General features: G+C 42.5%; 1 protein-coding gene across 2 annotated transcripts in view; it reads left to right on the forward strand.

The window, feature by feature from the left end:
• Positions 1-372: 372 nt before the first annotated feature.
• Positions 373-18,880, forward strand: part of LOC119179209 (uncharacterized) — a 53,940-nt gene continuing 35,432 nt past the window's right edge. The window contains exons 1-3 of one of the 2 annotated variants that reach the window (XM_075868135.1): positions 373-474; positions 9,866-9,948; positions 18,552-18,737. In XM_075868135.1, the coding sequence (XP_075724250.1) occupies positions 9,891-9,948; positions 18,552-18,737 (244 nt within the window). In that variant the 5' untranslated portion in view covers positions 373-474; positions 9,866-9,890. Of the gene's footprint in view, positions 475-956; positions 1,027-9,865; positions 9,949-18,551; positions 18,738-18,880 lie in introns of those variants that run through there. The other variant, XM_075868134.1, reaches the window with a different exon arrangement.

Consider the following 18,880-nt stretch of genomic DNA (forward strand, 5'->3'; position numbering starts at 1 on the left):
CTACGCAGAAAGATTACTTCGACATGGGCAAAGGCTATCGGAGAGACATTAATTATTGCGACAAGAAACTATACAGAGGTGATTATTTCGACATGAAAAACAATGTCAGCCATGTCAAGTATTCACAAGTGTTCTGACAAAATAAGAATAAAATAATTTGTGTAAGACCTTAGCAGACAGAACGAAAAACACAAGTAATGAATGTCAGTTTTGCTATTACGAAGAACCAGATTTCATTCTCTAGTGCTGAACAGTAATTATAGGTACAAGTAATTACCTGCACGTAGCGCCTAAATGAAGCAAGGTTTGCGCAATTCAAGGTGATCCTATTATAAATTCATCGCGCCAGCTTTACTGTAAAATGCTGCATCATTCTCGTAAATCGCCAAACTCGCTCAAGAATTGATTCACTCAAACTATTTAAGTCTGAAATCAAGCCTTAAGTCTGAGTGAGTCCTGGAGAGGTTAATTTTGGTGAGTCTGAGTCAGAGTGAGTCCAGTAAAGAAACTTTTTGTGTAGGCCTGTGTAGTTGAGGAAAATTTTATTGAGTACGAGTTAGAGCAAGCCATAAGCACCAAATATATTTTATAGGTTAGTCTCAGTGAGCTCCATCTTTTTTGTCGACCTATAATTCAGACTAGGCTACCACTGCATGAAAGACAAACTCATCAGTAGTGCAGCTCCGCGTGGTCTTTCGCCACAGTCTCATTAAACCATGCCACATGTAAATAATCTGTGCATTTTGGGGGAAATAAACGTTTTTTTTTCGAAACCGGGTAGTGGTGCAGGTTCGGCGTCAACCTTAGGTGGGAGTTCTCAATCCAGGAACCCTCTGGCCTTCGCTGCCTCCTTTGCCCTCGCGACGAGACGTCGTTGTTGGTTCAGGTCCTCCGACTGAGCGTGGCCTCCGAGGTTTTCAAAAAGGTCTTTGTTTTCTTTACCAGCGTCGCAGGTGTTCGGCGTAGGCGATAGACCGGTATTTGTATTGCATGGACACTTGAGGATCAGGTGGACCAGCGTGTCAGGTACGGTGCAAATCGGGGAAACATATTCTAGTAATGTTGCGTACAATCAGTGAATTAGTATGCCGTGTGTGTATGTGTTGCTCTGCAGTCTTCTCAGTATGGTGCTGTCCTCTTTGTGGAGCTTTAAGTGTGGTGGTGGATACTCTCTGCGCGCCAGCCTATGGTGTTGCAGTATTGCAAAATAAGATTTAGGTACAGACTCAGCCTCCGCGGACACAGTCCTGGCGTCTAGAAAGTGGGAAGGGGTATCCCGGTAAGCGTGATCGCGGGCTGCGCCACGAGCCTCCAGCCCTTCGTGCTCAAGAAACCGTGTCACACAGGTGAATGGCGTCGTAGGGCTTCGGCGCTTCAATATCTGAATTGCTTGGGTAGACACATGATCTTTGTAGTTTCGCATGGCTGCTTGAGAGTCTGTGAATACCACAGCTGCATCCAAGCACGTGTTGGTAGCCAGGGCGATTGCCGTTTCGTCTGCACTTTCTGGGCTTCGGGTGCGTACTGTGGCAGATGCGAGCTCTACACCCTAAGTATAAACGACGATTAAAGCGTAGGCGTCTCTACCAGAATACTTGGCTGCGTCTCTTTATGTGGCGTTCTTTCTGCATGGCATCTCCGTGTCCTGGCTGCTAATTCGTCGTAGAGCGTTCACTCGTGCCTGCTTTCTATTCTTGTGATGTGTGGGCTATATATTGCGGCGAATTTGTGCAATACAGAAATATTCGTGGATGTTTGGCGGAATACGTCCGTTTCGGTTTGTACATGTGTCGCCTATAAAGGTTTCGCTATAGTTCAACCGTTGTAGCATTGTTCTTCCAGTGGGCTAGAGCTTTAGTCGCTGTAGCTGGCTAGCCCTGTGTGCTTCGGCTAGTTCCTGCTAGATATTGGCCGAACCACACAGGGCTAGCCAGCTAGAATGACTAAAGCTCTCACCCATTGGAAGATCAGTGCTAGAACGGCTGAAGAATGATTTTTTTTCTCGTAGTGAAGCCATATTTTAACCTTGGGATTATCTAAAGCAAAACTAATTTTAACCCGATAGGTTACTAGCAGCCCTCAAGCTGTGGAGAATCACAACTTGTGCTCATCTGGCAAGATCGTATTTGCTCTTTTATATGGCTACACGCTCGTTCTTTATGCATGACATCCTAGTTGCATTGATTGACTTCATATTCTTGTTTCGCTGGTGGCTTGATTACCGTGCTCGAGCGTACAACAGTATGACGACATGTTGTCATTTACTGGTGAACACCAGCAGAAAGAAAGAGTGAGAGAAAATTAAGGGAAGGCAAATGGATCAGCCTGAGCTAGTGTGCACAAAGGAGAGTGTAAAATGAGTCAATGCAAAAGAGATACGCGTATATGCAATAGCTGTTTACCATAGCTGTTTTACTAGAAAAGCAATGGTCCACCACAACCAAATATAAAGCTAATTTAAAAATTTATTTCATATGTACACATTGTTGTGACGTATACCTCTCACCTTTGTTTGTCTCTTTGAATAATGGTTTGTAGTTCTCAGCTCATCACACCCACCCAGATGCTACAACACCCGGCACAGAAGCTGCTGCAGCTTCCTCACCAGTCACACCAACAACGGCCACACAATTTGGCCAACCACCCCTAAAATTCAAACAACACGTAATCCGGATGAGTGTAGGTCTATTCACTGAATTACATGTTGTTTCACAACACTATTGCACCCTTAACAACTGTAATTCCTCGGTATAAGTTCGCAGGCATAGCATGTCAGATATAAGGGTATGAAGAGTCAAGTTTTACGCCTATTGATAGAATGGTTTGGCACTTGAATGTAACTTACTCATGAGGCAATATGTCAGCCACACGATAGATTTCGAAGCGCTAATAGTTCAGCGATAAATGCAGGTGATGCAGTAAACATGAACAGTCACGCAGAGTGTACTGCAACAGTTAGAGAAAAGTGATGCGGATCGAACTCCTAAAGAAGTTCAGTGACGGCCCCTTGTTTTCAAAAGGTGCAAAGCAGCACAGGCAAGAGTGGTAAGAGTTGCAAAAAACTTTTTTCTCAAATATCTAAAAGATACCCGTGTATATAAAATAGACGTGAAAAATTTACGCACACAGAGTGTTACAGGAGCCGATGTTCCAACAAGCAGCCTCCAAAAAATATCCCATTGTGGAAACATTGTCTACAGCGACACCCAATGTTCATGATTTTTTTCAACCTCTTCTGGCTTGTATCTTAGAACTTCTGCCTGTCTTGTACATAATAGAGTCTTTTTAAAAAGCATACCAGATTTGATTGTTGACCTATAGGTAATACATTGTGTAATTTATTCTATTTACCACAGCAAGATGCAATAAATAAAAAGAATAACCTGATTAACGTTCCTTTCTTGGTTCTGGTAATTTCAGTAGCCTGCCTGGGCTTGCGCTTACCCCACCCACTGCAGCAATGCACACAGGTCTTCAAACCACACCCAAACCAGCTCGTAGAACTCATAGTTCTGTGCACACCATAGAACCAAGAAACGTATGGATAACCTTGTGAATTGAAGCAACAAGTACCGCCAGGCATTTAGAAGAATTTGATGGAAACAGCAAGTTAAAAAGAGAACACGACTTGAGGCACTGAGCAGGAATGAACCACTTGTACGCAGAGTCCTTTTAGAATGAATATAATCTCAAATTTGGTTCTATTGTTATTCATATTCTTAAAAAAATTATAGATGAAAAGAAATGAAACAATTCGGACTAAATTTATCCTTACAATCACCAAAAGCAAATCGCTGTTTGGGGGTGATGTTTTACTTGCCCCCGTGAGAACATCAAGGCGGTGGTTGGCAGATATCCCTATGACCTAGCATCATACCCAGTGCCATGGACACAATTTGATCTTTAACGAAGGATTGGCCATTTCAAGACAAAGACTGCTGTATGCTATTTGATGAAATGCCTTTGAGACAAAATTCAGTGTATGATGAACCAAACAATATTGTAGTTCGCTTTCAGCTAACGTACATATGAGAAATTTTTGTGGGGCCAACACAGCACTTGTTCTGGCTGTGTCTGACGTATCGACAGGTTTGATGCAGCCAGTCGTTTTTGTGGTCTCTCTCAACGCAACTCCAGCTCTTGTGATGCGACGGCGTTCGCTAGACGTAATTCAACAGCTTGAAACGAAAGGTCTCTTGGTAAATGACTTATTATGATATTAGGGCTCCAACAATGTGAGTTTGTCAGAAATGCTTGTTCATTGTTTAAATGAGCGTTTTTGTAGGTTAAGAACAGAAAATTGCATTTGACAGTTCACACTCCACACTCAATCAAAAGCACAAGAAAAAGTTTTAGGATACTAAAACTCACAATTAGCTCACAGGATGTGGATTAAAAACACAGTGAAACCCAGTACAAAAATCGCAGACACCATGTGCAGTGGAAATTGATGAAATGCAATTCACGAATGAGGAAGGTAGATATGTCATTTTAAAATTGCTTAAAATTATGAGACGAACATAAATTATGCCGTACATGACTTCCACATTAGAATTAATTTGCTTGAACGTGTCATTTGCCTTCGTCGTCTATTTACGTCACGTGGTAACAAATTTGACATATGAGGAGCTAGCGATACAGCCGCGAGCGCGCTGTGAGCCTAGCATCTAGTCATAATTTACATGACACGCGTGTCTCAATTATCATAGTTCGACGTGGCAATCACCTTCGTCGTCCATTCACATCACGTAACAGCAAATTTGGCATATGTGAAGCTAGCGAGAGGGCCACCAGCGCACCGTGAGTGTGACATATAGCAATGTTCTTACTAGACATACATGTCATGTTTATCATGTTCGGACGTGTCATTTACCCTCATCGTCAAGTCACGTCACGTAATTCCGAATTTGGTATACATGAAACTAGCAAAATGACCGTGAGCGCAGCTTGAGCGTGGCGTGTTGTCACGACCTACGTGATATGCATATCATGAATTCCGTGTTAGAATCTATCACATGTGTTTGTCATGCAGTCATATCATACCATACGGGTTTTGTAACATGTCATGTGAATGAATCCACCACAAGAGCACCAAGACCATGAAATGTAAATTATGACAGTCATGATATACATGTCATAATTTTGAAATTATGACAAGTCAATATTGCTCGCCAAAGGATCATGTTGTGCCCTACCAATTTTGGTATCGATACCATTATTCAATACCAGATTCGGCATCCAACAAACCTACCAAACATTTGAATATTAAATTGGCAAAAAAAAAACTCAGGGATCAACACATCTACAGAATGCCTTTCGCTAAATTGAGAGTGCAGTTTCCTACTCAGGTTTTAGGCGAATCTGTTTCTGTTGCATTACCCCCTGTCACGGCCATTATAGAGCTTCCCATAGATGCAAAAGCTGCAGGAGAACCCATAGAGAGAATGGAAAAGCTACTCAACAGCCTCAAAAGTTCGGCAGTGAGAAAACAGGACGACAAATTGAGGTATGTAATGCCACGTGAATCTGAACACCACACATTCCTAGAGAAGGGCATAAATTGGATTGCTGATTGGCACCTTGGTCGTCCTTAAGAAAAGCTGCCACACATCATCAAAAGATGACTAATAACAATAAAAGCCCTGTTCTCCCTTTGGCAAAGCTTCAAGACAGAATTTGGCTTCTGGAATATTCTAAGTCGCCGTTTACAAAGAAGTCCTATTGGGGACCTTCTTTGCCACTACTGCCAAAAGCATGGTTGAGTCCTAAAGCCCTCAAATATTTCAATTGCAAGGCTCTCCCGGCTACCTGCACAAAAAAACTGTGAAGTGACAAGAAATGCATTGCTCAGCAACATCAAGGATGCTTTTGAATTTGTGTCACTAAGATGCACACCTCCAGCTAGCCAGAGCACACGACGTGACTCTGATTGTGATTATGCGACGATGCCTTTACTAGTGTACAGTGATGTTATATATGAAAATGTCATATATCATGTCACTGGAACTCTTGTAAAGGATTTCATTGGCCTGAGGCTCATCGATTGCATATGCAACAGCACGTTTTTGAAGGAAGGGGTTGGGGTTTTTTCAGGAAAGAACCAGTTTTTTGCATTGCTACAGAAAGATGGTGTTCTAGAGCACCTGTTGATTACTATATCAGTGGTCACGGAATAGTACATAAATTGCATCAAACAAGTGGACAGTCACTTCACGCGCGAAATAATCAACAATGTACATTTATAAATGCATGCAAGCAGCTAATCCAGGACATGCCAAAAGAGCCAGATCATCTTTGTTCCCCTGTCTGCAACAGCAAATTTCTACGCATGCTTTGTAAAAACACACTCTATAGGTACCACATTCGTTAACAAAACAGAAAAAGTAAGTCCATTAAAAGTGCTGCTGCAAGGATAACGCGCAAACTTACAAATTAGGTTCTATTCCAAATTACAAGTATTTCAATACGCGACTTTGCATTGAGGAGTTTCAGGTTATTTCGATCATCCGGTGTTGTTGATACGGCCACTCACCAGGCTTGGCAATTGTGAGCTGAGGATCACATCTGCCGAAATTCGCAACGCTATGCGCCATGGAAATGGGTCACATTACAAGATAGACGCTGCTCTCTCTTTCTTTTGTGGCCGCGTGCCCATAGTATGAGAGTATGGCGTACACGTAGGTATTTCTCTACGTACACGACACTGTTGTGTCGTTGGTCGTCTACATAGACGACTGTGTTTTGACGTTGCCAACAGTAGCACGTGACATGGCGGAAATTATTTAACACATCTGTAGTTTATGTTTTTGTCTCTTAATAGTTGAATAAATCTTGACATAAGTAATAAGACGTAATAAGGGAATGTATGCATATTTTTCATTTTCCCTCAGTGAATTGAAACGCGATGTGGGGCTAATGTGCCTGCGTTTCACATGCGTTCGCTTCACATTTCACATGCGGCAACAGATGCCGCATGCGAATGGAATGTCGCGATAGCGTTATCCTGTTTGCAGCGCGTACTTCAAAGACTTAGTGCATGAAACCTTTTCAAATTTGCTATGCACCCACTACATGGCTTTAAGCAAATAGAGGAAATAGGTTGTGTGCCTTTTGTGGTGGGCTACCAGCTTTCAAGTACGGAGCCACAATATTAATAACATATTCTGACACCCGTTGGAAACGGACGCTTGACCACGCCGCATAACTGCAATATTTCATGTTGCATTTTGAAGCATGTATACACGAAGCTTGTCTGTGTGAAACATGAAAGCTACATTCACTGCATTTTCAAGCAGATGAAGTGTTTTTCACAGCTTTATAAACAGAGTTTGTGGCACTGCGGTGTTACATCTGTTTGCCCTGCAAACGACCAGGGTTCAATTGCCAGTCTGCTGCAAGGTTTTTATAATAATAACTATGTTCTTTGCATCGTTTTCAACTTTTCGCTCACCTATAAGGTGATGATTTTGGTTCACAATGACGCCGAAGCTGACACCAACGCTTACACCAACGCGGACACCGAAATTTCTGCGAAACAAGCTCTTTAACGCTATCGAGTTAGACGAAAGATTCATAACTCTATGTACTCTCCAAAACTAGAAGGACAATCTGCACCCACATAAAACGCTAAGAAAAGGAAGTGATCACTACCAACCTCCTGGACATTGGGTATACGATTAGCTTTATTCACGAAGTATGCCGCTGTCATGATGGCTGGTAAAACTTCGCCCAGTTGCCCTTTTTGGCAAACGGTAGCACTCACAATGGAGCCTCCCCTAGATATTCCTGCCGCGTCACGGCTTCATACGCTCTGGGAATCATGGACCAACTTACCAGATTGTTGAGAAAGGAGCATATTCAGGTGGCCCACAAAGCCGCATCGGCAGTTGGATGGCTCTAGCAGTGACCAACACACAGGCTGCCAAATGAGAGGATATTTCGGCTAGTCAACTAGGTTTATGCACTGAACGCTACACCATTTACATCAGTGAGCAAAAACACGTCCCCGGAAACAATACGGCAGCACCAAAATTACGTGTGTAGCCTTAAGACTGCACGAAATGCTGTCGCAAAGCACAGCAACAAAATGAAACATCGAAATATTATGGGTGCCATCTGCGTCATCGACACGAAAGGTAACAGTTAGAAAAGGCAGTTTTTAGAGTATTGACATAATCAAAGAACACCTTAAATAATTAACACTAACACTGGGACCTTGCTGAGTGTGCATGTGCACGGTGTGCGGAACAAGGGAAGACAACATCGCAGAAACAAGAAAGTTGGAAAGAAGGACGACAGAGAGAGTGGCACCGCTAAAAAAAGTGACCAGCTCTGGAGCTGGCAGAGCAGTCACCCCTGAAGAAGAGGCCAAATCAGTCGAGAAACGTGGGGCCAATTTGTAGTTTATTATTATTATTTTATTACTAGACACTTTTGACTGAAAATTTAGAGTAAAATTCATTTTTGTTGTATCAATTTCGGCCCATCCAGACAGTATTATGCCGAATATATTCACCTTCAAGTCATCTACATACATTTATGTCCGTCTTTCGCAAGCCCAGAGATAATTATTCGTATAACTTGTGGGCTTGTGCCTCATCAATGAGCTGCCCCTTTCATCTGCAAAGTAATCTATGTAACTTAACTTGATCATACTGTAAGGAAAAGCGGATGCCACTCGTTAAGAGAAGAGGCCTCCTGTGATTCCTACTTGATGTTTCCTATCGACTGCAGTGGCTATCTCCAATCGCGTATGCAAGTTGTAGTTTAAAAGGGGTCATGTCATAGCACTGCTTCTTCAGCCTTGAAAACCTACTCATTTAATGTGCGCTTCTCCAAAACTTTGCGGGATGACAGGTGTGCTTACTTTTCTAAATATGTGCATGTGAAAGTGTGGTTCAGAATTTTACTATTTGATTTTTACCTCTCTGCAGATAATCAGTTAGGCCAGTAGCCTCTCTTGATCAACTCCGCAATACCAGAATGTCTGTGTGTCATTACGGCAACATTTTAAGTTCGATTACGTGGAAATGCTTCGTTGAACTTTTACGACGTACTAGTGAAATGACTGCCACAACTTAACCCATCGCCGCTCACCCTCAATGACTATTACGATTAGAGGCAATGTGAGCAGATCTAGGCTGTTCCGTAGTGGCCTGCCATGTCTTACCCACCCGCGGCTAAGGCCTGGTCATTTGACATTTCACTTTTTTATTGCTATGCTAAGCGAATGCCTCAAAAGCCTAAAAGGGATCGTAAACTTCTCACGCGAATTCTTTACGTCATTATGTCCCCTCGAAAGTATACGAGGCTTAAGCGTTAAACTGGCGAACACTTCTTGATTCGTACCATTGAAAGTAATAGTTGGTTCAAAAGTATGTCCAGCTGCCTCAGCTTCTTTTCTTTAATAACTCTAAAAAGAGTAACCATAATTCTTATGAGCTAGATCACAATAATAAATGAGCTGTAACGGCTCAATCAACAGCGTGATTTCAAGTATCATTTGTTTTCTCAACATCAAAATTACTGAAAACCCAGCAAAGCTTCACCTAAGCAGTCTGAGAGCTTTATAAAAATTGCCAAGTATTTTCCGCTATTCTAATCAATGTTGTGCCACCCAAGTCGTGTGGGTGTTTACTGCGAAGCATTTGTGTACTGAAAAGGCGATGATGAAGTCAACCACAAGCACATATTTAGCGTAGTGGAGACGACATACGAGTGTTCATTAATTAATGCGGGAAGTAAGTGTTAATATTGGTGCTTATGGGAGAAAATTTTCTCTAATATTAAGGGTTGTTTTGTGCTGCATTTTTTTAAATACGATTTTAACGCAAGCTTCCGCGTCATTCATATTTTCTTTTCCTAGAACTGCGGTAAAGCAGAAAGAAACAATGCCACTCCTTTTGGTCATCGTGATTCTTGCTTGCATGGTATCTCACGTTGCTGATGGTGAGTTGCTTGAATTTTTTTGAAATAAATAGCTGGTAGTATCCAATAATTGAATACTTATGTAGGTATCTCAGAACCCGGTGGCATTTATAATCAGCATAGTGCTTTTATACAGTAGTGATATGTAGAGCGATGCCAGCTTCCTACATCACACATTATTTTTTTACAAACAAAAAAATTGTCATTTATTTTAAAACGAAAGGGCCAGTTAACGGCTTATTTGATTTTACGAAATTGTTCATCATAGTTCAGAAGGCAACGTTGCTGTTATTCCCTTGTTGAGCTGCCGTCTTCGTGCGATGATTTTCTGCAGTTTAATATCCAAGCCACAAGTCCCTTGCTTTCGATGACCTCGACTCCAATCTCTGGGAGGCCATACGAACTAGAAAAATAGGGGCTGGAAATATTATGTTCTTACTCGAATGTTCCTGCAAGGTTTCGGGGGACCTGTGGCGCTCCATTCATGCTGATTTGTTTGGGCATGCGGTAACCAGCAGAAGTACAACACTTTTGGCTACTGCTCTATCAGTGTATTCTTGAAGCTCCTAAAGTTCAGAAAATTTGACTACAAGTTCACACAACGAAATAAGGATTTCCAGCATGTTCAATGAAGTCTGCTCTCACTTTCTCCTATGGACTATTAGGTGTATCTCTCAAAATCAACTGCTTCTTGCCACAGCTCTTGCAGTAGGTTCTTTGACGGTTCTGAAAGTCCGGAAAATTTGAGTGCCAGTGACACACAACAATGCAGTGCCTGCCGAAACATTCAATAAAGTCTGCTCCCACAATTTTCTAAGGGCTATTAGGTGTATTCCGCAAAATCCATTACTTCTAGCCACAGATCTTGTAGTGGGTTCCCTGAAGGTTGTGAAAGTCCGCAAAATTTGAGCGCCAGAGACACACAACGATTCAGTGCCTTCCGACATATTCAATGAAGTCTGCTTCCACTCTTTACTACGGGTTGTTAGGTGTATCCCGCAAAAGCTACTATTTCTAGCCACAGCTCTTGCAGTAATTTCTTGAAGCTTCTCGAATTCCGGAGACATTGCGTACCAGTGACAGACAACAATGCAGTGCCTTCTGACATATTCGAAAACGTCTCCTCCCACTCGTCCTTATTGTATGACCAGGTATATCCCCAAAATTCAAGTTTGTCGGCTTGTCTGTAGGCATGCAACTTACAAGAAGGGCCATGCTCTATCATAGCAGTTATGTCGCTGTTCATTCTAGGCTGATACAAAACCTGTCGCACGCGGGCTTCGCACTTTCAAAAGACAACGCGGCAGTGGTGCTGGCGATTTAACGTTTGTTGACGCATCGAAGTCGGAATCACAACTTGTGTTCCCGTCGCAGTAAGCTCCCGACAGGCGATAGCTCATTGAGCCTATTTTAGACTGAATTTTGAGAGGCTGTGAAGCTTTATGTCGTTTTATCACAATGATCAGTTTAAACTCTGCTGCGAGTAATCAGCTTGTTCAGGCATTGTTTTAGACTTACTCGACGAGACAAAACGCTTAAAGCATGACGTTCCACATCTTCCGAATAATCACCTGGCAATTCTTGCCCTTGATTGTGAGACAGCATGACTGCTATTGTCAGCTTCTTCCCAGGAACGTGCTGGAAATCATAGTGTTAATATTATTTGCCAAAATTGTCTTATCGTTTTGGTGGTATATCATCGAGCCCCATTTAACAAATATCTTACAAAGGGATGTAGTCAGTTTTTGCTACTACTTGCCTACCCATGACAAATTCGCTAAAATTTTCGCACCCCAAATTGATGCTCATGGCCCCAATTCCTATCTCTGCATAGAAGTTCTCCACACCTATTAACGATTTGGGGCGCCACCGTAGTGGTCAAGTGCCTGATGTACTCGGCTGCAGAAGCAGAGATCGCGGGATCGAATCTCGGCTGCAGCAGCTGCCTTTTTTTATGGATGTATAAATGCTGTCGGTTCGTGTGCTCAGATCTGGGTGCACGTTAAAGACCACCAAGTGGTTCAAACTTCTGGAGCCCTCCACTATGGCGGCTCTTATTATCACCTGGTGGTTTCGGGGCGTCAAACCCGACAAATAGATCAATCAAATCATTATACACCATCTGTTCTTGAGCCTGCTAAGCCAAATTATGGGCTACCTCATAATGCCGAATTACTTGTCAAGTTCGTCCACGGTAAAACTCCTAACATTAAAGAGTCGTTCAATGATGTCGTGTGGGAGCGAGATCCAAAAAAACGTGTTTTTCAGACATATAACATTAAAAATGTGCCGGCTTGACGCAGTACTCACCTTTAATGATGGCAATATAGCTCGTGTAAATGTGCTGAACTACTTTGAAATTTAGATAAGTGACTACACAGTGCAGGGCCTACGCGCACTTGACCTGCGTTGACAGTACTTCACTGACAGGACTGCGAAACATGCGCCAAGCGAGTCCCGCCAGGCCCGATGCCTCAACTAAAAAAGGACAGGTGATATTGGTGATGAGTGTATGGCTAATGCATATTACAAGTGTCTTTCGATTGGCAGTTATTTTGTGGTACTTTTTAAATATGGCATAGTTTCTAATTAAACGCGATAATCTTAAACATGCTTTTCTGTACTTATGTACTTTTTTTCTAAGCAACCCTTCTGTATACACTCTAAGGCAAAAGGGTGTTCAAAGAGTGTGTGGTTCGTCTTTTTGGGGACTAAGGGGGCTGCCACAATCATTAATCTCTTTAGGGACTAACGGCACCGGGTCTAACAGGTAATCCCCACATGCGAGCCCAAGCAACTAACATTTAGTCCTCACAGTTACACCTTGGTGAGTAACCGTTAGTCCCACAATCCACCTCAAAGGACTAACATTTATTTCTCACATTTGCAACTTATAGCACCACTGTTAGTCCCCACGTTTACACCTACCGGGCAATCATTAGTCCTTACAGTTGTGCCTCACCGGACGAACGGTTGATCCACTCAACTACTGTAATCGGATGAACTTTTTAGCCCCACTTTAAAAATTGTTTTTTATTTATTTTCCGTCAGGCCTAATGCTTTTTTCGCCTGTTTTTCTGCGCAGTGAGCAACAAATAGCGCAAAAAAAACACACGAATAAGTAGTTAGCCTTCTATGTGTAACTGGTTTCGCAGTCACGGCAACTACGAAAGACAAAAGTGAGACATCGAAATCTTTTGTTTTTCTACATACACACGAAGTTCCTTCATTCTTTGTAGTGAATTCATGGCGAAGTGTGCAAGTCCAGTCTTTTTGTCACATTTTGTTCACTCCATCTGGAGCTCCTCCAACGGAAGCGATAGATGACAGGCATTGCAGACGCCAGCGCACGCAGCCTTCTGCATGTTGTGTTCCCATGGCTGTACGTACAATAGGATTGTAAAAATAGTTAGACACACGTGACAGAAGATGAAGACGCACGCTTAGGACAAGTACGTGCAAGTTAATACTAAAACATGCGTGTTAAATATGACACACAAATAACTTTACCTTCACATCTCGTGCGGTTCTTCTGAAGATGCTCTGATGAAAGAGATGGATGACAAGCATCGCAGACGCCAGCCCACACTGCCTTCAGCACGGTGTGTTCCCACGGCTGTACAATAAGTGTGTAAAATAGTGAGCCACACGTGACAGGATGAAAACAAATGCATATGAGAAATACGTGCAAGGTGAAATAAAAACATACGAGAGGTATGACATGCTAATAATTTCCCCGTGATGCCACACATCGTCAAAGGCTCATTTCGTTCTCCGTAGCGCAACAGCTTAGGAACGGCGGCCGCAAGCACAACTCCGCGAACCACCGTGCCGCTAACAATTCGGCGAGTCCTAAGCGAGCGACGTCGCTTATCTCGAGCAAGCGAACGCGAGACCAAACACAGCGTTGTGCGCGGAGCGTCTACCACCAGCGAACTTCGAACAGGAGAGCGAGCGTACGCTTGGCCATCGCCACGAACAGCGCCGAGCTGGTTTGGAGTTAGCGCCGGAGAAATTGATGTTAATGCGGCCCTTTTCCACAAACTCGAGCGAATTCAGCGGGCAAACGCGATTCCGCCGCCGCGGCCAACGGACGGCGCCGAGATGCTTGCGACCGACCGACAGGGAAGGCAACTCTAATGGCGACCAATTTTCACCGAGTTTTGGTGCTAGCAAAAACCCCACCAGCCCGTGCTGGTGCATTTACAGCGCACGACATACTCCAATCAAGCTCGTAACGAAAACCTGCAACGTGTTTTCGAGGACTTTTAACACAGCGACGAGGTCTCAGCCCAATATCGTGAGCCCTAAGCTGATTTCGGTGGCGAAGACAGGGGAGCACTCGGTGAGCAAGCGTACGGGAGGCCGACGGCAATGGCGGCCGATTTCCAGGCGGTTGCATAGCACAGGCGAACTGGGCGAACTGCAGACGCCCAAGCTGACCCTCACGGTGCATTTCGTGCGTGCAATATACAACACGACCGAGCCCGTTGCCGGCAAGCGCGATCCGTATCGCACACGCGACAAGTAGAGTAGAATAAAGAATGATCACCTTACTTGCGATAGAATCCAGCGCTGATTTCTGCATGAGTCGGACTGAAGTAATTTATCCGATAGGCCTGCTGTCTTCTCGGCCGCCATGTTGGCCTTCCCAACTGTTGCTGTCATGTGTTGTTCGTGACTATCTTGATGTCAAAGATATACAGTGCAGCGTGGTGACGTGTCGAGACCTATTCCAGACTTCATGGGTGCGGCGAAACATAAAAGCTGCAGCGCAGGCTCACCCAAGCGTACACATAGGCACCACGTCGTAATTCCTAGATCGTCGAATTCAGGCAGCCGTGGCCCAGCCCTCCGATCCCGACGCAACGCAAACCGTCGCCAGCAAAATACGGGAAAAGATTGAGCCAGGAGAGAAGGAGGACGGATAGTGACCTTGGCAACGCTTTTCGCGCTGCCTGCATTTCCCGGGCGAATAATCCCTTTGGAGCGTGTTTGGAGACTTACCCCCGTATTCACAGACACTCCTTCACTCAAGGGCTCTCCTCGACCTGAAAAAGTTGGTGGGAGCACCGCCTCTTGGCAGACCAAGTCACTGCATATCGGCAATATTCTGCAGCGATTCTTGAGAAACGCAGCGTCAATTTCAGTCGAGCAGCGGCGCAGTGCTCAACTCAGTCATGTGAAAGATGGAATTCGAGTCGAGGACCGTTTCTGAATACGGGGGAAAGTGGTTGGCACGCGGCACGCTTCCCTCTGTGGTTGCTCCTTAACGGTCTATCCGTTCATCGCGCGCGCCTATTGGGCTCCTTTTTCGGGTAATTTTGCCTTAGAGTGTAGAAAGATAGATTTCAGCCGTTATTTGAACAGCGTGCTGTGTAATATACTGAAGCAGAATTATTCTTTTGTGAGAAAGGACATTTATTACCAATTAACGGGTGGTAATTAGGTGCGTAAGGTAAACAAATTACCAAAAATAAACATTGCCAGTTTCAGGAATAATTTTTCTTCAATAATAAGAAGAACCATTTACGATCATAACCACTGTAAAATGTTTACTGTAACTTTTATGGTTATGGAGAAGATGGTACCTAATGTTTGTCTAAAGTACATGGCGCGTATAGAGCTTACCCTCTTCGCCTAAATGGAACCCAACTGATCTTACTAGTGGCGTAGAGCGCTTACGTGAGAATCCTCATTCTAAGTGGAATGATAATGCTTCTTCATTTCAAGCATTCAAAAGTAAATTACAAGCTAGAATGCAAAACGCTATGAACTGCTACTTTAGCAATGCCATCGCTATATTTGTGAAAAAATTCAACCAAATTCTAGGGGCTGAATTGTGGATATGGCGAGTTGGTAGATAATCAACGTGGATCATTTTACAGCACAACGAGTTAGATACAGACAATGATGGGACACAGTGCTGAACTCTCAACTGAAATTTCTTTGAAAAAAGAAAGGGCATATATATATTCTTTCTTTAAAGTAAGTTTTAGTTGAAAGGTCCGCGCTGTGTCCCTTCTCTGCCCGTATTTAACCCGTTGCGCAGTAAAATATTTCACGACAAATTATAGGGGTCGATTAGTCCCGCATCATTTTTGCTCTTAGCCTTTATTTTTGATGGGCGATCATCCTCAAATCCCGAATGTATACAAATGTCTTTAAAATTACTTGCAATCATTTTTTCTGCGAACAACGGCATCACTCATTCATTTCACCCACGCAGCAAACTTTCTGCCGTTTATAATCTTGAATGAAGCTTCTCTTGAATACGTCACCTTAAACTAAATCTAGAGGTGTCGAAATGATCTGGCAATGCGGTATACCAATTAGGTTTCTAAATAGCTATTCAGAATAAATCGCGGATTATCTCACTGTAACAATTTGAAAATTGATATTTCTAGCAAGCCTTAGCAGCAAAAGTTCGCAAACGTCGTGCCAGTATTCAAGTCTGGAAAAAAGTAAATAATGGTAAATACAGGTCTATAATTTAGCTTTTTACAAGCTATAAGCTTCTGGAGCATACGATTACCAAAATAATGGTATCATACCCAAATGCACACAATATACTTTTACGTACGCAGCACATCTAACGTGCTGATCATTCTACTGTTACACAGTTGCTTCAACTTGCGCACGGCATTGTTTCCCGTAACGATTGAAAACTGGTTGATGTCATATTTACTTATCATTTGAAGGTCTTTGGCATGGTTTGCCATCCGAAACATTTAGCTTCTTCAGAATGTTTTTTTCGGACTGCAAGCCGGCTGTTTAAATAGCATATAACTTAACCTCGCACTCAAAATTTGCCCCGTCTACACATACTAAGTTATCTGACTCATATACCACGTCAGAAACGGACCGCAAGGCTCGGTGTTTAGTCCTCTTTTGTTCATTATTTGTAAACTAGGTGGAGAAAAATTATTGGCGCTACTCAAATTGAACTTGGAATAGATGCAGACGACATGCGTTATGTGCAAAACCATCTCTGATACACAAGATTGGGATTCACTGAACAGTGTTTTTTGTTAATTGTTTTTTACCAGAAGAGAAACATGACAAACAAACAAAAAGACACCAGTCACGACTTTTTCAAATAAGAAAGAGCTTCTTCAATTTATATTTGATACTGACACTGTAAGTCTAATAGGTGATATATAGCTCTCAAAACAATTTAAAGATGACACAAGCACGTCGAAACAATCTGCAACAAGCTGTTCAAAAACATCAGTGTCAAAAACATCAATGCACGTTAAACTGCTCGAGAAAAGACTGCTGACTGACAGCGCATAAGACTTCAGTCAAACTCCAATATGCGTATGTTGTTTGTTGGACTCACCACAACATGAAATAAGTATTATACAATCTATTTGAAAAAGCAATACTGCTTAAATTACTTCGCGGTGAGCAGCGTTTCCTGCCTACTTCGCATGAGCATGTTTTATCGCTGCAGCCCCCTCGAACAAGGGCGCACTTGCAATCGAGTCATCTTCCTGCATAAATAAGATAGTTCACACTGGTTTGAATCTTCTAGCGCCAATATCATTTGTTGTCTCTTCTGCACACTATATCCGGTTTTTCGACCCCCAAATACCTTGTCCATTAGAGCAATTATTATTTGTTCTCGTTTTGCTTTGTTCGTTTTTTGTTTTTGTTTTTTTTTGCGTTTCCACAGAACGTTCATTTTGGAGTGAGCTTGATGTGCAACTGCGATAGAATTTCTTGTTGAGGAATTGAGAAAAAGACTAGCATAAACATGTATTTTGACAAATTGCATTTTTTAAAAGTGCTGAACAGTTGCATTTACACCTGTTATGTCTCGAAAACTAATATGCAAGTGTCTGTAAATAAATGACATTTAAACACGCTACTATCGCGCTATCTGCTTCGCCCTTTCGGGAAAACAGATGTTTTTTTTCTTGCTTTCAAAATTCAAGAGATACGTTGCTTTCCCTTTCCATTCTCTAAACCTAATCCTACAAAAAAATCTTGCCGAGCAAGGTCCTCAAATGTGACTTTTGAAATGCTTTTATAAATATTTTACAGCATGTGTAAAAGATTATATGTTTCAATTAAATATCATATTTTTCCAGAAAAAAATATCGCTCTCTAGAAATAACAAAAAATTGTCGAGAAGCAAAGTCTACTAACACTCGTTTCCGCATGCCTAATCTTTTAGGGGAATCTCCCAGTTTCATACTCAACCAGAAAATCTTCTGTATAATGGTTACATTCAAGTCCATGAGCTTTCACAGAAAATTTCTGACTGTTGCATTGAAACATCCTTTAGAGAAATATTGTCGCAATGAGAGGAACTTTTTTAAATGTTCATCTTGTTTACGCAGTTATCGTATTTTTTTCTGGTTTATGTTACTCTACGTATTACGAGAAAGTGCTGCTGGTACTTGAAAAAAAATAAACTTCTTAAGACTTGTTTTTATGCGAAGCAGTATTTACAAATGCATGTCAAGAAAAGAAAGATGTGTCAAATGGAAAAATTTTCACTCTTATTCATTGCACAGTGGTATATCTATGAACTTGTGGAAGCAAAATTTACTTACTGTGACGAACTGCTCAGATGTGCAGTTTACCTACTAAAGCCTCGTTTTCTCTTCATATAGCATGTGCAGACTGGATAAATGAAGTACCTAGATTCTGCTGGCGTGGCCAGCGTTTATATCAACGATATTGCCCGGGCTTTGAAAACAATTCACAGTACATATGTTTTCGAGGAAGTACCCTTGGATGCGCGTGCAGCACACTTTTTCGAGCAATGGATGGAAAATGCGTGCGCTATGAAGACTGTGGTAAGCAGAGCGATGCTCATTATAATTTACATTATTGCCCTATTTGCCAAAATTCAGTTTAAGTCTCACGAGCTGTGTATATAGCGTTAGGTTACTAGATTTCCAGCTAAGATTGACGCGGGTCTGAAAAAGACTCGACGTCA

The sequence above is a fragment of the Rhipicephalus microplus genome, chromosome 7 (genome assembly GCF_043290135.1).
Source record: "Rhipicephalus microplus isolate Deutch F79 chromosome 7, USDA_Rmic, whole genome shotgun sequence".
NCBI lineage: Eukaryota > Metazoa > Arthropoda > Arachnida > Ixodida > Ixodidae > Rhipicephalus > Rhipicephalus microplus.